Source organism: Capra hircus, chromosome 2, assembly GCF_001704415.2.
Source record: "Capra hircus breed San Clemente chromosome 2, ASM170441v1, whole genome shotgun sequence".
NCBI classification, from domain to species: Eukaryota; Metazoa; Chordata; class Mammalia; order Artiodactyla; family Bovidae; genus Capra; species Capra hircus.
Genome location: NC_030809.1, coordinates 68,470,251 through 68,494,040, shown reverse-complemented (window position 1 = coordinate 68,494,040; position 23,790 = coordinate 68,470,251). Strand labels below are relative to the sequence as shown.

Genomic DNA, 23,790 nt, shown 5'->3' with positions numbered 1-23,790 from the left:
GTACGTTTCAGTCTATTGGCCCATTAGGGCTCTGGTTTATTCTTTCTTGAACCTCATGTAGATTATTTCTCCAGATCAACACACTTATTTTATAAAAAATAAGAAAAATATATTGTTTCATATATTTTATATCTTACTTATTTTAGTTATCCATGACTAGTTTTACATATTCATTTATGCTTTTATATATTTATTAAGTTGTCCATTATCTATTGAGTGAAGACTCTATTAGGATATATGGCAGAAACTGGGTGTTCATTGCTAGTAAGATGTGGTCAATGTGTTTAAGAATTTTAACAGTAAAGAGTACAAGCACAAACATGATTGAGCTGATCTTAAAAATGAATAGCCAAATTACTTCCTGACTCTTTTTCCTTATTTTCATCTGTCCTTTTCTTTCTTTCATTAAAAAATTTTATTTAATCAATACCCTCATGCTGTAATGATTTATCATAGACTATTATAATCTATTGTGAAAGTCTCTCAGTCGTGTCCGATTCTTTGCAACCCCATGGGCTATACAGTCCATGGAATTCTCCAGGCCAGAATACTGGAGTGGGTAGCCTTTCCCTTCTCCAGGGGATCTTCCCAACCCAGGGATCAAACCCAGGTCTGCCACATTGCAGGCAAATTCTTTACCAGCTATGCCACAAGGGAAGCCTAAGAATACTGGAATGGCTGGCCTACCCATTCTCCAGCAGATCTTCCCAACCCAGCAATCAAACCTGGGTCTCCTGTGTTGCAGGTGGCTTCTTTACCACCTGAACTATTGATTATAGGGAAGCCCATAATCTATTGTAATTGAGGCTTACACTTATTAACACATTTACTCCTCAGAACACCCCTGATATTGTTAATTGTATCACCCACTTTAATAGATGAGGAAATTGAGTCCCAAAAAGGTTAAAAAACTTGGAGAGAGTCACTCTAATATAAGATAGCACAGGTGGGAATCAAATAAGACATTATGACTCCAGAATAAGGTTTATGATCACCACTGTAAAGTTTATTATATTGTTTTTGTCTCTCTCATGACATCAGTTTAGCTCAGTTTAGTCATTCAGTCGTGTCCGACTCTGCAATCCCATGAATCGCAGCGCTCCAGGCCTCCCCGTCCATCACCAGTTCCCAGAGTTCACTCAAACTCCTGTCCATTGAGGTAGTGATGCCATCCAGCCATCTCATCCTGTCATCCCCTTCTCCTCCTGCGCCCAATCCCTCCCAGCATCAGAGTCTTTTCCAATGAGTCAACTCTTTGCATGAGGTGGCCAAATATTGGAATTTCAGCATTAACATCAGTACTTAAGTAGGAGTTTTACTTAAATGCTTTGACTTAAAGGACAGATAGTATAAAAATGTAATGCTAAAGGACAAATACAATTTTTAGAGGACAGAGGAAGACCATTTACACTTTTCAAATACCGCCAAATGGAGACGTCCAGCCTCATAGAAGAAGATAAAACTTTTAAATAGTGAATGGAGTTTTGTGTGATTTTGGAAATCATTTAGCACATCTTCTGGTTTCTACTTATCAGTGTAAATCCTAAAAAGATTATGGTAAGCATATTAAATCTGTTGAATATCAACACTGAGAGCAACAATAATGATAATAAGGGTAGTATATTTGATAAAATGGAAAGAAGATTGAATTTCACAGATATAAAAATTAGCGTATAGAGTGAGTCTGTCACCTATCTTTTGTGGGTATAATCTCATAGAATCTATGTCCTTTAAAAAAATTAGCAAATGAATTTTCTGTGAGGATGAGCTATATTTGCAACATAGGAATTACTTGATAAACAACTATTTGTGTTACATTACATATTCTGCCAAAATGATAACTTTTTAAAAATTTCCAACCTGAATTTAATTAATTGTGTTTTATTGTTAAAAATGGATGTTGTTGTCTAATAACTTTTGTTACAAATTGCAACACACTTTTGTCTAAGTCAAATCTTTCATATTTTCTCATTTATAAGTAAATTCTGTTAGTCTCAAGATAAAGAAAATAAATGGACTGTAAACAGTGATCAGGTGCCTAATTTTATTTTTGAAAGACAACTATTTATTTATATAAAATTTAAATTTGATTGTAATTAAGTCTTTGGGTTAATGGATCTTCAGGTTAATCTTTATTAAACTAAGTGAAAAGTGTCAGTCACTCAGTTAAGTCTGACTCTTTGCAACCCCATGGACTGTAACTCACCAGGCTCCTCTGTTCATTCTCCAGGCAAGAATACTGAAGCAGGTAGCCATTCCCTTCTCCAAGGGATCTTCCCAACCCAGGGATGGAACCTAGGTCTCCTGTATTGCAGGCAGATTCTTTACCATCTGAGTCACCATGGAAGCCCTTGCTAAACGAATGAATTAGTCATAACTCATTTGGGGACCAAGTGAACTAGAATAAAGCATGAAAAGTATATTGAAAAAATGAAACTATAAAACAAATGTGAAAAACCTTTAAACTCACGAGTTATCCAAAAATGCAAAGTAAAACACTACCAAATATTTTCTCCTAACGAATTAATAATATCAAAAATTTACATTGTTAATGAGGCTCTTATAACTTGCTGGTAGAAATATAAATTACAGTAAGTCTTTTGGAAAAAAATAGCCATAAGCATTAAATCTTTTGTATCTATTTACCCTATATTTTCTTTTTTATTGGTTTATACTGAGGAGATAATTCTAAATAGAGAAAATTATAGATATACTACTAATAATAGTGGAAGAAAACACAAATAATGAAAGGTGGGATTTGTAAATAAACTTTAATGGAGTATTAATTTGTGCTCTGAATATCTTTCATTAGTCTTTTCAGAGCCACTCTTAACTGTTTTTTCACTCCCATGGTCTCTACCCAGAAGGATTTAGTTTTGATGACCTAAGTTCTGCAGCTATTTACTGCCAATTGGATTCAGTTAACACAAATCCTATCGGTGACTGAAGAGAGGCAGAAAAGTGCCTTTGGAGTCTGTATTTCTCCAGCATTATCCCTGTGAAGTCACCCAGGCTGCTGTGACTCTTGAGTGAAAGTCACTGTGGGTCTTTCATGCAACCATCTCCCAGTAACTGCTCTCTCTCTATGACCTACACACTAAACCACTGTCATGAGCCCTGGGTTGTGATACTATCCCTTATGATCCCTGTGCCATTTTCCTATATTTGTAAATGGTCCTTTATTAAAATTCTATCAAATTGTTCTAATAAAGTTGCCACTAGTTCCCCACTAGGATTAAAAATAAAAATATGTTTTTAAAAGTCAATTATTCAAAACTGTTTGTTATATTTCTAAATGATTGTGCAACTCAAATATTTATGCCTCTTTAAAAAAGTACTTAAAAATGTATATAAAAATTCTGGAAGACAACATTTGCAAGCAGTAAAAAGTCTTGCATTTATGTGGCAGCCTTTCAGGTGATTTTTTTGTTCTCTTTTCTTGAGTACTTTCCTAATTTTCTACAACGAACATATATTACCTTTAAAATGAAAAAGAAACCCTTCATTAAAATGTTCAGGGACTTGGAAAATGTATAAATATGCAACATTTTACTTAGTATTTCAAAAGTCCTTTGTCTTATATTTCTATGATTCTTTTCCTCTTTTGTATTTTCTTTTTTCCCCTTAATTATTCATTTATGCTTTATTTCTTTTACTTTAATTTACTTTTAGTCTCTTTCCTTTCTTCTTTTCTCTGCATTGTATATCTTTCTTCTCATCCCTCCTTATGCTTCCTTTCTACTTTGTTATCTCTTCCTCTTTTCCTTCTTTCCAATTTTCTGTTCTCACTTTATCCTCTTTTCTTCCTCAATCCCACAATTATATCCTGTCTTAATACTGTCTTCTCTTTATAAAGTTTCACAAAACTTTGTATGAAATATGTTTTCTGAATATATCATGAAAAAAATTCTTTGCTTTTGAAAATGACTTTATTATCTTTTGTATTTTTTTCCTTAAATAGAATTTTATTTCTCTATGACCATTGTTTGATTTTTTTCCCATAAGCAGATAAATATCCTTTGATTTAGAAGTAAAATTTTCAGCTACCTCTTATCTCATGTAATTTAATTTTTCCTGTTCATTTTTGGTAATAAAAAGAACCATGATAAATTATTCATATATTATACTCATATCAATACCTCTAACTCATTTAGTCAACTAGTCATTTTAATACAATAAACTATTTTTCACTTTGAAAATCTTTATCCAATAATATGACCTCTAGTTAAAGGCATAAAGGACACATTTATAAATTTTCTAAAAATTACTGCTTATGTAGTTAACAGATATCAGATAATTTCCTTTGAATCCAAAATGAACACTTTTTGCTATGATTAGGTTTATTAAGTGCATTTTTATGACAGGTCTTAAACATTATAAGTACTGAATCCTTAACAAAAGTATATAAAGTTGAAATGTTCACATTTTAAATTTTATAATTGAGTGTTTGGAATAGATTCCTTGAAAATATACTGTTATTTAATAATCAGAAATTTCTTATATTAAGTTGATAGAAGAAATCTCTGCAATCAGCTAATTTCCCAAATGTGTATTATAGAAAATGATACTTATTTACAGGAGATGTGGTTTGATGTGTCTGAAATTCACACAGAATTCTCAGTCCAAAGCAAGAATCAGAAAATGTAATGCTTGTAATAGAATATAATAATTTCTCTGGTAGAAGTGGGTACCTTTCCAAAAAAAGAGGGGGTAATCAGTGGAAAGTATTTCTGGAAGAAAGAATGTGAATGCACAATCATGACACATGAAACACTTACACTTGCAAGATAAAAGTTGTTCAGTGTGGCTGGAACAAAACATTTAAGATGAAAACAAAAGATAGAGGCTACAGGGCCGGCTGGAGCCAGATCATGAAAGCCTTATGTTTCATTCGAAGGAAATTGTGTTTTTAACAATAAAGTATCAATGATAAGCCATTGGCAATCAAAAATAAATATTCTTACCTGGCCACAGAGTACATGGAAGTAAACACGGCCTCTTAGCCAAAAGAAAGAAAGGGAAATAAACTAAAATAATTTTTTTTTAAAGCTGTGTAAAATACACGAAATAACATTTTTCAAACGTGGGGCAGTATTCATGATAGGGTCCTGATTCCTGAATGAAAGGAAACAAGTGAGATCAATGTGGCGGTTGCCCTGATTTTCTGGCCAGAATTATTTTCTGAAATCTAGTGTAATGAGGAAGAATGAAATAAGCGTGTGAGAGTACCTCAGAAACACAGTGGAGACAGAAATTGAACTCTGAAGGGTTGAAGCTTTTGGAATGTTGGGAGGGTAGATAACACTGGAAGAGAATCCCTGGAGACAGAGAAAGAACACCAGGAATCTGTATAGAGCTGTAGGGGATCATCTGTTGCTGAAAATGCCTAGCTGAGTATGCATAGGAAGATACTCTGAGCTTGGGGAAAGCCAGAACTCACACAGTGCTGAGGTATATTAAAGTTCCAACTAATCAGAACACTGGAATGTTTAGAAGAGATCCCAGAAGAGTCATGCCTTTTATAGTATATCTTAATAAGTCATAGAACAAGAGTCATTCAAACTCACACTAAATAAAATATTTTTAAAAGCTTTTAAATAATTAAGCTGACTTCCATGTAGCTTAAACATCTGCTATAACAAAGACTAACAATTTATTAAAGAACAGAACAATGTTTAGAACTCAACAATATAAATATCACAATGGTTAGAATGCAATAAAACATTACTGGTTATGTAAAGAAGCTAATAAATAGAACTAGCTAGAAAAAGAAAGCCAAAGAATTGAGACAGATTCAGATGTGATGAAAATTATGGAATCCCCTGATGAGGACAATAAATGGGCAATTATAAAAATATTGAATGATATTAAGAAAAAATGAATGTAGTGAGAAAATAAATAGAATATATTTTGTTTAAGTATATGAAATTAAAACTTTACAGAAAAATATTGCAAGCAAATTAAATACTGCAGAAGAAAATATTAGTGAATTTGAAACATTATCTATAGAAACTTCAAGACAGAGAAAAATAATGTAAGAAATGAACAGAGCCTAAATAACTTAAGCTAATATCCATATCTGTAATATTTTAAACTCAGAATGGAAAATATGTTTGATGAAATAACATCCAAATCCAAATCTGATGAAAAATATGAAATTTCTCAGCAAACCTCAAGCAGGATACAAAATTAAAAAGACATCCACACATTACATACATAGTAAGAAAGCCAAGAATGACTGCAGACATCTTATCAGAAAAAAGGAATACAGAAAAATCTTTTGAATACCAATGGAAAGCAAAACAAAACAAAACCAACCTAGAATAACAAACCTTGAAAATATCCCTCAGAAGTAAAGCCAAAATAAAGAATCAAGAATAGAAACCAAGAATCTTTTGTCATCAAGCTTGCATCTTTAAATAACACAAAGATCAAAGAAGAATTTACTTATTAGAAAGATAATTGGAAAATATTTGAACCAAATGAAAATGAAAACACAACTAATCTAAATTTAGGGATACTTAAAGTGCCCTGGATAAGGAAGTGGCCACCCACTCCAGTTTTCTTGCCTGGAAAATACCGTGGACAGAGGAGCCTAGCAGGCAAGAGTCTATACAAGTCACAGAGTTGGACACAACTAAAGAACAACAAAAACATCATGATTACAAACAGGTTTATGTCTCTAATTCTTATTTTATAAAAAAGGGAAATCTTTAAAATCAATCATCTAAGAGTCTGCCTTAAAAAACTAGAAAAAGAAGAGCAAAAGAATAGAAAGTAAGTTGAAGGAAGGAAATTATAAAGTCAGAGTGGAAATAAATGATATAGAAAATGGATTGACAGTAGACAAAAACATATAAAAAGCAAAAGGTTTCTTAGAAAGAATAAGTAAAATTGATAAAATTTTAGATAAAGCCATAAAAGGAAAAGTGCACTATCATTTTCGCTAATGAAATAGATGATGTTAATAACAGCTTCTATAGACATTTGATGTAGATGATAGTAATGGGATGTTATAAGTAGTTTTAATGATAGTAAATTTGACATCTTAGATAAAATGGGTAAATTTCTTAAAGAAAAATTGCTAACCACTCAAAGAAGAATATGTACAATATATAAATATCCCATTATCTATTAAAATTTTTAATTCACAGTTAGTACTCTTCCCATAGAGAAGGAAATGGCAACACTCCAATATTCTTACCTGGAGAATCCCATGGACAGAGAAGAAGACTGGCAGGCTACACAGGCCATGGGATCACAAGGGTTGGACACGACTGAGCAACTAAACCACCACTACCACTCTTCCTGAAAGGAAAATTCCAGTTCCAATATTTTCACTGGTACATTCTGAGCAATATTTAATAAACTAATACCAAGCTCACATAAACTCAGAAAATGTAAAACCAGCATTGACCAAGTTCCAAAGTCAGCATAGATATAACAAGGACAAAAAAATAAATTTTACTCAGAATATTGATGCAAAATTTCTTAACTAAATACAAGCAACACAAATCTAATAATTTATAAAAGGGTAATATATTATGACTATGGTGGTTTACCTGAGAAATCCATGACTGTTATAACATTTAATAATTAATGCAACTTACTATATTATTCTGTCGACAACTAAAATGATTTAGAAAAAAATTATAATGAAAACAATAATAATAATCTAATAATAATAACTGAAAAAGAAGAAATAAATGATTTAACTTAACGATTGTTATCTACAAAAATACCACAATTGATATCATATTAATACTTGATGTTGAAGACAATGCATTTCTCCCAAGACTGGGTAAAAGTAAAGAGTATTTGCTATCACTACCTCATTGTAACATTGTATTAGAAGACTTAATGAAATAAGGCAAGAAAAAGAAATATAGGTGAAAAACTTATCTTTATTTTCAGATGATATACTTGTAAACAAAACAGAAATCAAATAAAAAATATGGAATCCGCATATACTCATAATAATTTTAGAAATGAAGGGATTTATCATGATTATTATGAGTATAGGTTAATATACAAATATCACTTATTTTATATACTATAAGGCAATCCAAATGTAAAAATAGATCAAAATAACCATTTAAAATAATGTCAAGAACTATATACTATCCTATAATACATGTAATAAATGAGTGTCAGCCTCCTGAAATGAAAGTAAACATTTCCAAACGAAATTAAAAATTCAAATATGTATATATACACATATAGTTATTTATGGATTAAAGAGTTCACCATTTTTATATATAAAATATCCCCAATAAGTCAATATATTTAACATATCAATCAAAATTCCAGCAAATTACTGATGCTTCTTTCACTCCATGTTTTGCAAATTTTTGTCTCTTTTTCTGTTTTGGGTGTTTTATATTTTACATTGTCTATCACTATATTGTCAAATATAGTTAATTAATCTTTTCTTCAGCAGTATCTAATATCCTATTAATCCCATCCAGTATTTTTAAGTTTTAGATTTTATAATTTTTATGTGCCTCAAATTTTTCACCTTTTTAGTTTTAGAATTTTAACTTCTTTCTTTTTAAACTGTTTTTTTCATACTTCTCCCTAATATCCTCAGTTTTTTTTTTAACTTAACTGAACACACAGAATTTAATTAAAATATGCTTTAATGTCATTGTCTATTCATTATACGCATCTGTGGCATTTCTGGGTTCTTTCTATTGAATGAAATTTTGTACACATCGAGGGTGATGTTTTCCTAATTTTTGCATGCTTAGTAACTTTGTATTCAAATTCAGTCACAGTGAATTTAAGTTACTTAATGCTAGATAGTTCTGTATTATTTACAATATATTTTTAAGCAGAATAGTAGAATGATCAGATTTACATTTTGAAAATGTAAACACATTCCAAGTATAGGGCCACTGGAGACAATTTCACTAAAATAAGGAGGCCCAGTTAGAAATTATTACAGTAATCCAAGAGAAATTATGAGAGGTTAATGGGTGCCTAGGGCTTCCCTGATGGCTCAGATGGTAAGAAATCTGCCTCCAATGCAGGAGACTTGGGTTCAATCCCTGGTTTGGGACGATCCCCTTAAGAAGGGAATGGCAACCCACTCCAGTATTCTTGCTTACAGAATTCCATGGATAGAGGAGTCTGGTGGGCTATAGTTCATGGGTTCCCAAAAACTCAAACACAAATGAGTGACTAATATTTTCACAATTAGTGCCTAGCACGGTGCCTATTAAATGGTAAGGCTGGATAATTATTTGTGTTGCACTGATTCTTAATCTAATTATTTGCACTACCCTTTCTGATTTATAGAATATTTTGTTTTGGAAAACAATTCTATGCTGAAGGAAGCTATCCTGAAAAAGAAGATAGTAAAGTCAGAAATTAAAATGCTTCATATTGACGACTATGGTAAAGTTTTGTGCATGCTTCATCATTCAAGAACAGCTTTCTCTGTACCTTATAGTTTTACATGTAAATGACTCTCCATCTTTAATATTTTGCTCTTTCTTTAAAAGAACTTCCTTTACAGTTGTCCTTTCCAAAAGATTTTACGGACCGAAACCAGTATGCTCTTCTGTTAATAATGTAAGTATTTTATTTGTTTTTGGAATAAAGGAATCTAAAAAGTTTAGTATTTTTTTCTTTTATGTCCCACATGCCAATATTCTGATTAAAAACCAACAGAAGAAATCCCATGTGTGTAGTTAAGCAGGACAGCTGTCAGTTGTGTGAGTTCCTCAAGGACACCACCACTAAATAATATGGAAGTATAATTGTTTTTGCTTCTTACATCCCAAACTGAACTCAGTGTTACTCCTGGGAATAATGACTCATACATTTAGTTTATGGATGTCTGATTAGCAATTACTCAAGCTCTATCTTCTCTTTGTTTTTTTCTTTTTTATTTTTACTTTACAATATTGTATTGGTTTTGCCATACATTGACATGAATCCGCCACATTTGTACATGTGTTCCCCCTCCTGAACCTCCCTCTCTCCTCCCTCCCCATCCCATCCCTCTGGGTCATCCCAGCGCACCAGCCCCGAGCACCCTGTATCATGCATCGAACCTGGACTCACGATTCGTTTCACATATGATAATATACATGTTTCAGTGCCATTGTCCCATATCATTCCACCCTCTCCCACAGAGTCCAAAAGACTGTTCTATACATCTGCATCTCTTTTGCTGTCTCTCATACAGGGTTATCATTATCATCTTTCTAAATTCCACATATATGTGTTAATATACTGTATTGGTGTTTTTTCTTTCTGGCTTACTTCACTCTGTATAATAGGCTTCACCTTGGCTCAGACAGTAAAGTGTCTGCCTGCAGTGCGGGAGACCCGGGTTTGATTCCTGGGTCGGGAAGATCCCCTGGAGAAGGTAATGGCAATCCACTCCAGCACTCTTGCCTGGAAAATCCCATGGACGGAGGAACCTGATAGGCTACAGCCCATGGAGTCACAAAGAATCAGACACGACTGAGCGACTTCACTTCACTTCCACTTTATCCACCTTAATAGAACTGATTCAAATGTTTTTTTTTTTTTCTTAATAAATGATACTGGTCTATACTTTTTTTTTCTTTGTGATATATTTATCATATCAAAGTTATGCTAAATTTTAAAAGTCACTTAAAAAAAATGTGGTGAGAGCACTTAAAGTGAGATCTACTCCCTGAGCAAAATGTTAGGTATATAGTACAGTGTTGTTGACTATAGGCGCAACGTTGTACAACAGATCCCTAGAACTATTCCTCTTGCATGATTGAAACTCTGTGCTCATTAAACAGCTACTCCCCATTCCTCCCTCCCCTCTATCCCCATCCTGCTCTCAGCTTCTATGAATCTATTTTAGATGCCTCAGTCAAGTGGAATCATGCAATATTTACCCCCTTCTGTGATCAGTTATTTTAGTTAGCATAAAGGTACATCTGTGTTTTCACATCTAAGCCTTTTACTTTTTATCAGTTCTTTTGCAACATTGAGGAAGCATTTATTTCCACTGCCCAAACAATCAGTTAAATTTGAATCATTCTTATCAGTTTTCCTTCTTGGATTTAAGACCAGCAGGAAGCCCTTCCCATCCTTAGAAAAACCTGACTCAGGTTTTTCCAATCTGGAATTGACTATGGAATTGAAGTCATCCATACTTTCTGTGAGACTACATTGTGACTACATAGCATTGGGCACAGAGGCCTCTAACACCTATTGGTTAACCAACTTGATATTGATGCAGAATTGTTTTCCTGAGTGTAATTATTAATAGTTATTTTCTTTATTGAGAACCCAGCTAACACTGCTTTGACAGCACTTAAAAAAAAGTAGAAATGAAAATAACCTTACTTGTTATGACTACTGAATGTGGACAATAAGTCTATGTAATCAAACTGTCTGAGTTCAAATTCCAGTTTTGTCATTAACAGTGCATCCTTGAAAAAGTTGCTTAACCTTATTTAAGGCTCAGTTTATCCAAATATAAAATGAGAGTCATAGTTTATCTTATGTTTTAAGGCTGCTTTTTAGATTAAATGAAATAACATATAAAGTGTCTAGTACAGATGACTTTTATAACTATTGTGATTATAATTCACTATTTTATGCAGATTGCATTAATTCAGATATTTTGATACATATAAACAATGTATCATTTCATTTTAATAAATCAGATAATACAGAAAATGCAATAGTTAATGGTTTTACTTCCTCTATTGTTTATTCCTAACTCTAATACCATAACCTAACTTTCTCCTTTGTCATTTATGGCCCGAGGCCCTGAAAGTTCTTGGCATCTTCCTGAAGAAGTTGTTGTTTGCTCTTATGTTAACTCCTTCTTCTGTAACTTCTCTTTCATTTAGTTCTTTTTAGTTTTCTCTTTTTTTTATTGAAGTATAGTTGATTTACATTTCATGTATACAGCAAAGCTTTATGTATGTTCTTTTTCAGGTTTTTTTCCATTAGGGATTATTAGAAGATATTTACTGTAGTTCCCTATGTTCCTTGTTGCTTATCTATTTTATATACAGTGGTGTGTGTATGTTAATCCTAAACTCTTAATCTATGCTTCTTCCCAACCCTTTCCTCTTTGGTAACTATAAATTTGTTTTCTGTGAGTCTATTTCTCTTTTGTAAATAAAATCATTTGTATCATTTTTTTTTTAAGATTCCATGTATAAGTGATATCATCTGACATTTGTCTTTCTCTGGCTTATTTCATTTAGTATGATAATCTCTACTTGCATTCATGCTGCTACAAGTGGCATTATTTCATTCCTTTCTGTGGCTGAATATTCAGGTCTTATTTGAAGTATACGTGTGATTTATTGGGGAAAATATCTCAGGCACTAAAATGAGAACAAAATGGAAAAAAAATTCTCACCCTCATCTTCTGTTTCATTATACCTCCTTTTGGGAAAAGAAATTATTCTTTTTATTCACTGAGAAATAAGGCTTCTCAGGAAAAAGAACCCTAGTAGGCATCTTTCCTTGAAGCTTGACTTAACATATGCAGGGGGACATATTGACAGTTCTTCCCATTGGTATATCCTCTGGTTCCAAAGTATAACAACACTTTGGGGGAAAATGTAGACAAGAGTTCTAATTCCCTTTGTAGCTTTGAGTCAAAGAATCCAGCTAGCTTGTCCTACCATCAGATTTGTCCTTTGGTCTGAGTGATTTTTAGTTCATGAGAGGAATACGAAGAATAACCCAAGACTCAACTCTCTTATTAGAAAGCTTCAAGTCTTTTTTAGAGGCAGGAGAGTAAAGATAGTGGTTTAGGAATAAGATAGCTTTAGTTTCTAATCTGAGTTCAAAGATTTACCAGTGTATTGTTTAATTTTTTAAGCTTCAGTTTCCTTATAAATAAATTGAAGACAATAACATGGAATAATTTATATAAACGTGTCACCATAGTGTCTGAAAGAGCATAAACATTTGCACTTAGTGTTTAATAAATTTTAACCATAAATATAATTATTAGTAGTAGTAATAGTCATTTTAATATTTAAAATATCAATATAGACATTTAATACTATATTTTAGCATCCATAAAATTATTTAATAGACATTATTAAAGCAGATAAGATAGTTAGGCCTGTAGAGTTTACTTTGCTACTATTTTTGTTAATGAAGAAAATAAAAATGAGTATTAATTCATTATTTTTCATTTGTTTTCATATGCTGACTATACTAAATATTAATTTATTTTATCCAGACTCCTTGATTTTCAGAGGTAAATTCTCAGAAATTCTACGGAATATAACCTACAAAGCCCAACTGAGGAGTTTTTTATATTTAAAAAATGATCTATTGCTTTGAGCTACATGATCATTCCTAAAATATTTAAATTTGGAAATCCATATAGGTCAGAATGGTTTTAAGTGTTTTTTAAGTGTTATTAGATAAAGTGTTGGAGAGAAGGAAACGGCAACCCATTCCAGTATTCTTGCCTAGAGAATCCTGTGGACAGAAGAGCCTGGTGGCTGCCGTCTATTGGGTTGCAGAGTCGTACACGACTGAAGCAACTTAGCAGCAGCAGATAAAGTGTCTTTTACGTGTTAGATTGTTTATAATATATAAATTTATATAAATACATATGACTATATTATATATTTATATAAATATATAAAACATATAAAATATAATCTAAAATTAGATTGTTTATAATATAAGGTCATTTGTTCCCCTTAAGATTAAGTCTGTGTTCAGTGATAAGTAAACTCCCCACTCAAAAAAAGAAAATAATAATAATTTTTTTCCTTAAGTGGGAAATTTGACAGTCAAGAATAATAAAACAAGTAACTATTACTTAAATGAGGCTAAGAAATGATTTAGTGATTTTGGTATCACTACTTTATTGCTATTCTGTGCAGTGCATCTATTACCTGACAGACCCTGAATCACTTCCTCATCCATAGAGATGCATTTACATCCAGGAAATTCTATAATGAATGCATAATTGGAGACCAGCTGCAGCAATCTGAAGAGGTGAAGGAAAATTGGCCTTGAAGGAAGTAGCCTCTAGCCATTTGCAATCCTCTTTCTGCTAAGTCTTCATTATGGAACCTCAGAAGAAATGATCCTCTGATGACCTCTCTGTAGCCATATTTTCTGAAACTCAAACCTAATTTCATGATATTGAAAGTACAGGTGAATCAATGGCAACTGAATATTTTACCGTAATAGAAAATCTAAGAAGCATAGCCTTGACAAATGTTTCTCAGTAGCCTCTGTGTGGTCATGACCCTCTTTTCATTTCCTACTTCCCTATTGTCCTTCTGGAGGCCTTAATGTCTTTCTCTAGTTTTTCTCTGTTGTGTTATAATGAGTACTTAAGAACTCAGTAGTCTGTATTCATATTTATACCTATTCTATTTCCATCTAGTCTATAGTATATATGCTGTATTCATCCATATCCATTTCAGCATATATTGCTTTGAATTATTATTTCTTAGTGTGTGAAAGTGTTATTCAGCCAGTCATGTCTGACTCTTTGCAACCCCATGGGGGTGTAGCCACAACACTCCTCTATCCATGGAATTCTCTAGGCAAGGATATTGGAGTGAGCAGCCATTCCCTGTTCCAGTGGTCTTCCAAACCCAGGGATTAAAACAAGGCCTCTGCCTTGCAGGCAGATTCTTTACTGTCTGAACCACCTTCTGTTATTCTTATTCTAATCCTGTATGTGTAATTTAGTACAATACACATTTACTATGTTGCTTTTATGTGCAAGAAGCTGTGCTAATGGTTGAGAGGGGAAAAAAAAGGTTACAAGCACATTGAAATCTGTAATCATTTTTTAAGATCTTATCTCCACAATACCTAGCACACATAAAGTAACCTTATGAAAACTTACCGACTAAACTGTAATTATTTTAATAGTCCAAGGCTGAATATTACAGCTAAAGATGTTAAAGGTGTTTGATAAATAAATGAATATGAATGTAAACAGAGAAGGCAATGGCACCCTACTCCAGTACTCTTACCTGGAAAATCCCATGGATGGAGGAGCCTGGTAGGCTGCTGTCCATGGGATCGCAAAGAGTTGGACACGACTGAATGACTTCACTTTCACTTTTCACTTTCATGCTTTGGAGAAGGAAATGGTAACCCACTCCAGTGTTCTTGCCTGGAGAATCCCAGGGATGCGGGAGCCTGGTGGGCTGCCGTCTATGGGGTCACACAGAGTCAGACACGACTGAAGCAACTTAGCAGCAGCAGTAGCAGTAGCATGAATGTAAAGGCCTACAGCCTGGGAAGAAGCAGTGTAAACAGATGTACTATTTTATTAGAGAACATTTTTTTTTTTCTTTGTTTGCTGTGTTCCTGAAGACAAGTATAGCAAGCTAAGGAGTTTCATTCAGTACCAAGAAATCATCATGTCTTCCTATTTTATTTTTTTTTAATATATAATTGTTTTATGTTAACTTACAATGGGTTTATTGTGATTATTTTTATTTATGTCTTCCCATTTTCTACTTTTTCCTGTTCAGCTTATCCATGCCACCCTTGATAAAGGTCTAATGCAGGGAGACAGTGACTATTCAACAAATTACATTAATTTCCAGAATGTAACATACTCTCTCATGCTCTTATGACTTAGTTCCATCTCACTGAATTAATCTTCCTTGAAATTATAATGAATTCTTTTTCATCTATCATCTTATCTTCCTGAAGCTTTCTTTCACCATGCTCATCAGCCCATCTAACAATCTCGAGTCTATGCCTCCTCCTACAGTGACGGCCTTCTGTTCAAAGTCTTCACATATATCTTAAACAATGTTGATCCAGCAGTTACTTTTCCAACTCACCCTAATTTTATGAGGATATTTTTAACATACTATTTAGGGAATTTCTAACTCCCATTAGATTTTGCACCAATGTTTCTGAAGGAAAATCCACAATCTAGAAGTGAATATTCAAATAAATAATTTATAGAGTGAAATTATTATATCATGAAATATTAAGAAGAGAGTATGTTGATTTTTTATTTCACATACTCCGTATATGAAATGATGCCTTACTTATTTGTGTATTCCTCCTAGCAACCAGTTTTTGCATTGAATGAGTAGATAGATAATGTCCAGAAACCAGATGAACATGGTTATTACCCCATTGCCCCACTGTGTCATTTTAATTTGAGAGTACTACCCATTTTTATCTAGCATTTTTATCATTTAATCAATGTTATTCATATCAGAGTCCTGCAACTTTGTCATCTTAATGGAACTGAGTTTTTTGTCAGCTCTTTTGTATAGTTAATCTCTTAAAAAGCAGGATATAATTAATTGACACACTGGATAATCCAGCTACTCATCTCTAGTAGTCAAGATGATATCGCTACTTTTTTTCATACACACATTTTCCTTTCGATAAACAATACTGATATTGTTTAAAATGTTGAATACCAGAGATGCCTTGTTTTGAGTTTTGAACCTATGGGATCATCCAAGAGCCCACACTCTTCTTCAAGTCCCACACCAGGAAGATGGTATATCTGAATGAGTCAATTCTAATCTGCCACCCTGCTCTCTACCTATACTTCCTTTTCTGTGATTAAGTGCTATGTCATCTCCTAGTTTTTATTCCACTCTGATGCTGGTATGAATTTTCTGAGATCCATATCTGAAAATGTGGCTCTCCTGGGTAAAATACTCTCACTATTATTCTCCAGTTGATTCAAAGTTCATATTTCCTAACACAGCATACAAAAAAATCTTCACCTGATTTCCGCTTAACTCTTCATGTCATTCTGACTCCATCCACCCTCTAAAGAGAGATTCACTGCTCTAGATATTTTTGAAAACTGTTTTATTATGGGAAATACTAGCTTCTCAATCATTTCTCTGTATCTTTTCCCACAATCTTCCAGTACCTTTAGTTTCCTTTTCCAACTGGAAAAGTTCTATTAATATTTCAAGCAATACTTTTATATAATTCTATGTACACCTCTGTTGTAACATGAAACCACACTAGGTTACTATATTTGCTTTGCTGTCTCTTCTTTTAAACTATAAACTCATTCATGATAACAGCTCTTTTTGTATTGTCTTGCCTTAACACAGTGTTTGTAGCATTTATGTTCATAAGATATTGATTGAATGAATGAGTATATGAATGAAGGAACACATGAATTAGAATAAACAAAGAAATTAATCAACTCTAAAGTTAGTCATCAGGAATGACTGATGTCATTGTAGAGAAAAAGAAAAAAATGATCTGAGAGTTTATAATGTATTACAATTAGACTTTTGGTTACGTAAATTTCTCTGCAGTTTTAGTATCCCCCTCAGAAAAACATGAGGTGAGCTTCTCATTTCCCTTACAATCTTTCTGCATAAAGCTAAATAATTGGTTTCTGTACTATCTTTTCACTGTTTCTCTTTTGATTATTGAGATTATCTTCTTAAAGTAATAGGATTTAATAATAGCTAATATTTATTGCTTATTGTACAAGGGACATCATGCTAAGGATGTATAAATACCATCTTTAATCCTTATAGAAACCAAGTGAGATAAATATAATTGTCCTCAGTTTAACACAAGGAAATCATGAATTTATATAATATACAAATCCAAGATCATGAACAGGACAAAATTAGGGTTTGAACTCAAGGTGTTTTAAATTTTCTTTTCAGACCAGAAAGCTCTGCTTTGTCTATTACATAATAGTCTACCTAGATATCCTATTATATGATAATTATCACTGGAAGATTATCAAGAATGCTGTCCAGAATCAATAGAGACTTCTCTAAAACCAAAATCATATGACCTTTTGTTCCTTCCACTTAATAGTTTATAATAACCTCTGGAATGTAATATTTTCCACCTGTACCATGTTAATAGTTTAGTATAAAGTAAAAATTCCAAAAATCTTGAGTAAGTTCCTAGAAGGGCCACATGAAAGATCAAATGCTCAGTCTACATTATTTCATATAATTCCAAATTTTGATCAAAGAATTCACTTTATGGCACTTCTTTCATCTCTTTATTTATTATGTGGCTTCATAGACTTTTGAGCGGATGAGATTGTTTAGAAGTAAGCTTGTTTTACTTCCCAAGAAAAAGACATATATTTCAAAATTTCTATAATATTATTTAAATATGCACTTGTTCATGCCAAATACATACCTATTTCACTTAAAGATAGCACATTTACTGAAAGTATTTGGACAAGAAAGGTAGCTAGTACCTGTACTTGTCTCAAAAAGTCATTATTACTGCTTTGCTGTGTAGTGAAGTTGCTCAGTCGTGTCCGACACTTTGCGACCCCATGGACTGTAGCCTATCAGGCTCCTCCGTCCATGGGATTTTCCAGGCAAGAGTGCTAGAGTGGATTGCCATTTCCTTCTCCAGGGGATCTTCCCAACTCAGGAATCGAACCCGGATCTCCTGCATTGCAGGCAGACGCTTTACTGTGTAAGGAGAGTCAAATTTTAAGTTACTGCTTTTCTTCATTCTTGTTCATGTTCCTCATTTAAGTGGATGTAAAATGTACTCACATTATAATACCCATGAAATAATTAAGAGAAGTCAGTGGCATTTAATCTTGATAATGGAAATGGAGAAGGTGATCATTGCTTTTTATATTATTCTTGAACAGTTTAGACCTTGTTCCTCACAATCTTTGGATAATATGTTGTAATGTCAATATTAAATTCTAGAGTCAGTCAGTTAGTTTTCTCAGTCATGTCTGAATTGTTGCGACCTCATTTCTGCAGCATGCCAGGCCTCCCTATCCATCACCAACTGCCGGAGTTTACTCAAACTCATGTCCATTGAGTCGGTGATGTCATCCAGCCATCTCATCCTCTGTTGTCCCCTTCTCCTGCCTTCAATCTTTCCCACCATTAGGGTCTTTTCAAATGAGTCAGCTCTTCGCATCAGATGGCCAAAGCATTGGAGTTTCAGCTTCAACATCAGTCCTTCCAACAAATAGTCAGGACTGATTTCTTTTAGGATGGACTGATTGGATCTTCTTGCAGTCAGGGGACTCTCAAGAGTCTTCTCCAGTACCACAGTTCAAAAGTATCAGTTCTTCAGTGCTCAGCTTTCTTTACAGTCCAACTCTCACATACATACATGACTACTGGAAAAACCAAAGCTTTAACTAGATGGACCTTTGTTGGCAAAGTAATGTCTCTCCTTTTTAATATGCTCTCTAGGTTGGTTCTAACTTTTCTTCCAAGGAGTAAGCATCTTTTAATATCATGGCTGCAGTCAGAATCCCCAGTGATTTTGGAGCCCCCAAAAATAAAGTCTACCACTGTCTCCACTGGTTCCACATTTATTTTCTAGGAACTGTTGGGACCAGATGCCATGATCTTAGTTTTCTGAATGTTGAGCTTTAAGCCAACTTTTTCACTCTCCTCTTTCACTTTCATCAAGATGCTCTTTAGTTTGTCTTCACTTTCTACCATGAGGGTGGTGTCATCTAGATATCTGAATTTATTGATATTTCTCCCAGCAATATACTCACCACCGGAAACACAGGCTTTGAAACTGTAAGATGGAGTCTCGTCAGATACATAAATAAACTTGTCCATATCAAACACCTGGAGTAACAGGCAAATTTGGCCTCTGAGCAGAGAATGAAGCAGGGGAAAGGCTAATAGAGTTTTGCCAAGAGAACACACTGGTCATAGAAACATCATCTTCCAACAACACAAGAGAAGACTTGACACATGGGCCTCACCAGATGGTCAATACTGAAATCAAATTGGTTATATTCTTGGCAGCCAAAAATGGAAAAGCTCTATACGGTCTGCAAAAACAAAATTGGGAGCTGACTGTGGCTCAGATCATGAACTCCTTATTGCCAAATTCAACTTAAATTGAAGAAAGTAGGGAAAACCACTAGACCATTCAGATATGACCTAAATCAAATTCCTAACAATTATACAGTGGAAGTGAGAGTGAGATTTAAGGGACTAGATCTGATAGACAGAGTGCCTGATGAACTATGGACGGAGGTTCCTGAAATTGTACAGGAGACAGGAATCAAGACCATCCCCAAGGAAAAGAAATGCAAAAAAGCAAATGGCTCTCTGTGGAGGCCTTACAAATAGCTGTGAAAAGAAGAGAAGCGATCTCTTCAAGAAAATTAAAGATACCAAGGGAATATTTCATGCAAAAATGGGCTCAATAAAGGACAGAAATGGTATGAAACTAACAAGAGTAAAAGATACTAAGAAGTCTCAAGAATATACAGAAAGTTAAAGTGAAAGTGAAGTCGTTCAGTTGTGTCCCACTCTTTGCAACCCCATGGACACCAGGCTCCTCCGTCCATGGGATTTTCTAGGCAAGAGTACTGGAGTGGGTTGCTATATCCTTATCCAGGGACTTCCTGACCCAGGGATCAAACCCAGGTCTCCCACATTGTAGACAGACACTTTACCGTCTGAGCCACCAGGGAAGTCTAAGGAACTGTACAAAAAAGATCTTCACGGCCCAGATAATCACAATGGTGTGATCACTTACCTAGAGCCAGACATTCTGGAAAGTGAAGTCAAGTGGGCCTTAGGAAGAATCACTATGAACAAACCTAGCGGAGGTGATTGAATTCCAGTTGAGCTATTTCAAATCCTAAAAGATGATGCTGTGAAAGGGCAGCACTCAATATGCCAGCAAATTTGGAAAACTCAGCAGCGGCCACAGGACTGGAAAAGGTCAGTTTTCATTCCAATCCCAAAGAAAGGCAATGCCAAAGAATGTTCAAACTACTGCACAATTGCACTCATCTCACACGCTAGTAAAGTAATGCTCAAAATTCTGCAACCCAGGCTTCAACAATACATGAACCATGAACTTCCAGATGTTCAAGCTGATTTTAGAAAAGGCAGAGGAACCAGAAATCAAATTGCCAACATCTGCTGTATCATCAAAAAAGCAAAAGAGTTCCAGAAAAACATCTATTTCTGTTTTATGACTATGCCAAAGCCTTTGACTGTGTGGATTATAATAAATTCTGTGGAATTTGAAAGAGATGGGACTACCAGACCGCCTGACCTGCCTCTTGAGAAATCTGTATGCAGGTCAAGAAGCAACATTTAGAACTGGTCATAGAACAACAGACTGGTTCCAAATAGGAAAGGCGTATGTCAAGGCTGTGTATTGTCACCCTGCTTATTTAACTTATATGCAGAGCACATCATGAGAAATGCTGGGCTGGATGAAGCACAAGCTGGAATCAAGATTACTGGGAGAAATATCAATAATCTCAGTTATGCAGATGACACCACCCTAATGGCAGAAAATGAAGAAGAACTAAAAAGCCTCTTGATGAAAGTGAGAGAGGAGAGTGAAAAAGTTAGCTTAAAGCTCAACATTCAGAAAACTAAGACCATGGCATTTGGTCCCATCACTTCAAGGCAAATAAATAGAGAAACAGTGGAAACAGTGGTAGACTTTATTTTGGGGGGCTCCAAAACCACTGCTGATCGTGATTGCAGCCATGAAATTAAAAGATGCTTACTCCTTGGAAGAAAAGCTATGACCAATCTAGACAGCATATTAAAAAGCAGAGACATTACTTTGCCAACGAAGGTCTGTCTAGTCAGGGCGATGGTTTTTCCAGTAGTCATGTATGGATGTGAGTTTTGGACTATAAGGAAAGCTGAGCACTGAAGAGTTGATACTTTTGAACTGTGGTGTTGGAGAAGACTCTTGAGAGTCCTTTGGACTGTAAGGAGATCCAGCCAGTCCATCCTAAAGGAAATCAGTCCTGAATATTCATTCGAAGAACTGTTGCTGAAACTGAAACTCCAACACTTTGGCTACTTGATGTGAAGAGCTGACTCATTTGAAAATACCCTGATGTTGGTTAAGATTGGAGGTGGGAGGAGAGTGGGACGACAGAGGATGAGATATTTGGATGGCATCCCTGACTCAATCGACATGAGTTTGGGTTAAACTCCGGCAGTTGGTGATGGATAGGGAGGCCTGGCCTGCTGCAGTCTATGGGGTCGCAAAGAGTCGTACAGAACTGAGTACTGAACTGAACTGAACTGAATATCAAACACTTCCCTAGTTGTAACTCCATGGACATATAATTCAAGGCAAAATTATTTGTAAACAAAAAAGTGATCAGAAATATGAAGAAGATAGGAATGTGGACAAGAAACAGTCCTCTGACAGAAAAATATTTTTTCTTATATGATATAATGACTATAGTAGAAAAATAATTCTGCCAAACTGCATATTGGATACTCCTTCCATCCTAGGAAATCTATGGATGACAAAATGAGAAATAGAAGTAACTGACCAAGAAGCCCTTGACCAATGGGTGTATTTTAATGTTTATATTGCTTGAAAAAGTACAAATTTCATTAGCTTTTAGATATACTTACATTGCAACTGTATCACTGCAGACTATAAATTTCTATAACATAAATTTCAGATTAAGACAAGACAAAATTTTTCACTCTACTTTACTCCTATGTTAAACTCATGTTCTATTGTGCAATGAGTTCTCTCCCAAAGAACAAAATCAAAAGTCTTGAAAATTAATCTTTCCTGTGGAAAATTCTTCAAGAGATGGGAATACCAGACCACCTGACCTGCCTCTTGAGAAACCTATATGCAGGTCAGGAGGCAACAGTTAGACTGGACATTGAACAACAGACTGGTTCCAAATAGGGAAAGAAGTACGTCAAGGCTGTATACTGTCACCCTGCTTATTTAACTTCTATGCAGTGTACATCATGACAAACGGTGGGCTGGAGGACGTACAAGCTGGAATCAAGATTGCCAGGGGAAATATCAATAACCTTAGATATGCAGATGACACTACCCTCATGGCAAAAAATGGGAGGAACTAAAAAGCCTCTTGATGAAAGTAAAAGAGGAGAGTGAGAAAGTTGGCTTAAAGCTCAACATTCAGGAAACGAAGATCATGGCATCTGGTCCCATCACTTCATGGGAAATAGATGGGAAAACAGTGGAAACAGTGTCAGAGTTTATTTTGGGGGGCTCCAAAATCACTGCAGATGGTGGCTGCAGCAACAAAATTAAAAGATGCTTACTCCTTGGAAGAAAAGTTATGACCAACCTAGATAGCATATTGAAAAGCAGAGACATTACTTTGCCAACAAAAGTCCATCTAGTCAAGGCTGTGGTTTTTCCAGTGGTCATGTATGGATGTGAGAGTTGGACTGTGAAGAAGGTGGAGTGCCGGAGAATTGATACTTTTGAACTGTGGTGTTGGAGAAGACTCTTGAGAGTCCCTTGGACTGCAAGGAGATCCAACCAGTCCATTCTAAAGGAGATCAGCCCTGGCTGTTCTTTGGAAGGATGATGCTAAAGCTGAAACTCCAATACTTTGGCCCCCTCATGCAAAGAGTTGACTCATTGGAAAATACTCTGATGCTGGGAGGGATTGGGGGCAGGAGGAGAAGGGGGCAACAGAGGATGAGATGGCTAGATGGCATCACCGACTCGATGGAGGTGAGTTTGAATGAACTCCGGAAGTTGGTGATGGACAGGGAGGCCTGGCGTGCTGCGATTCATGGGGTCGCAAAGAGTCAGACACAACTGAGCGACTAAACTGAACTGAACTGAAGAATTTACTGTGACACATCACAGCATCAGTTTCCTTTCTCTTATCCTGTTCCGTTCTGTTCTTTACCCTTCTTTTCACACTTTTTTATTTTACTATATCTAAAATAAAAATGCAACCCAGCTCACAGTGAACCCACTCTGATCTAGCACTTATGCAGCTCAAGTGGATCTATTCTATGCCTAGAAAGAGAAAAGAACTAAGAAGACTACAAGCAATTTTCCCTGTGTTCCCTTCTT

General features: G+C 34.7%; 1 protein-coding gene across 2 annotated transcripts in view; it reads left to right on the top strand.

The window, feature by feature from the left end:
* DPP10 (dipeptidyl peptidase like 10) overlaps positions 1 to 23,790 on the top strand; it is a 771,622-nt gene that overhangs the window by 719,818 nt on the left and 28,014 nt on the right. For both annotated transcript variants that reach the window (XM_005676208.3, XM_005676210.2), the window contains exons 18-19: positions 9,301 to 9,399; positions 9,507 to 9,576. In XM_005676208.3, coding sequence (XP_005676265.1) covers positions 9,301 to 9,399; positions 9,507 to 9,576 — 169 coding nt within the window. The remainder of the gene's footprint in view (positions 1 to 9,300; positions 9,400 to 9,506; positions 9,577 to 23,790) is intronic.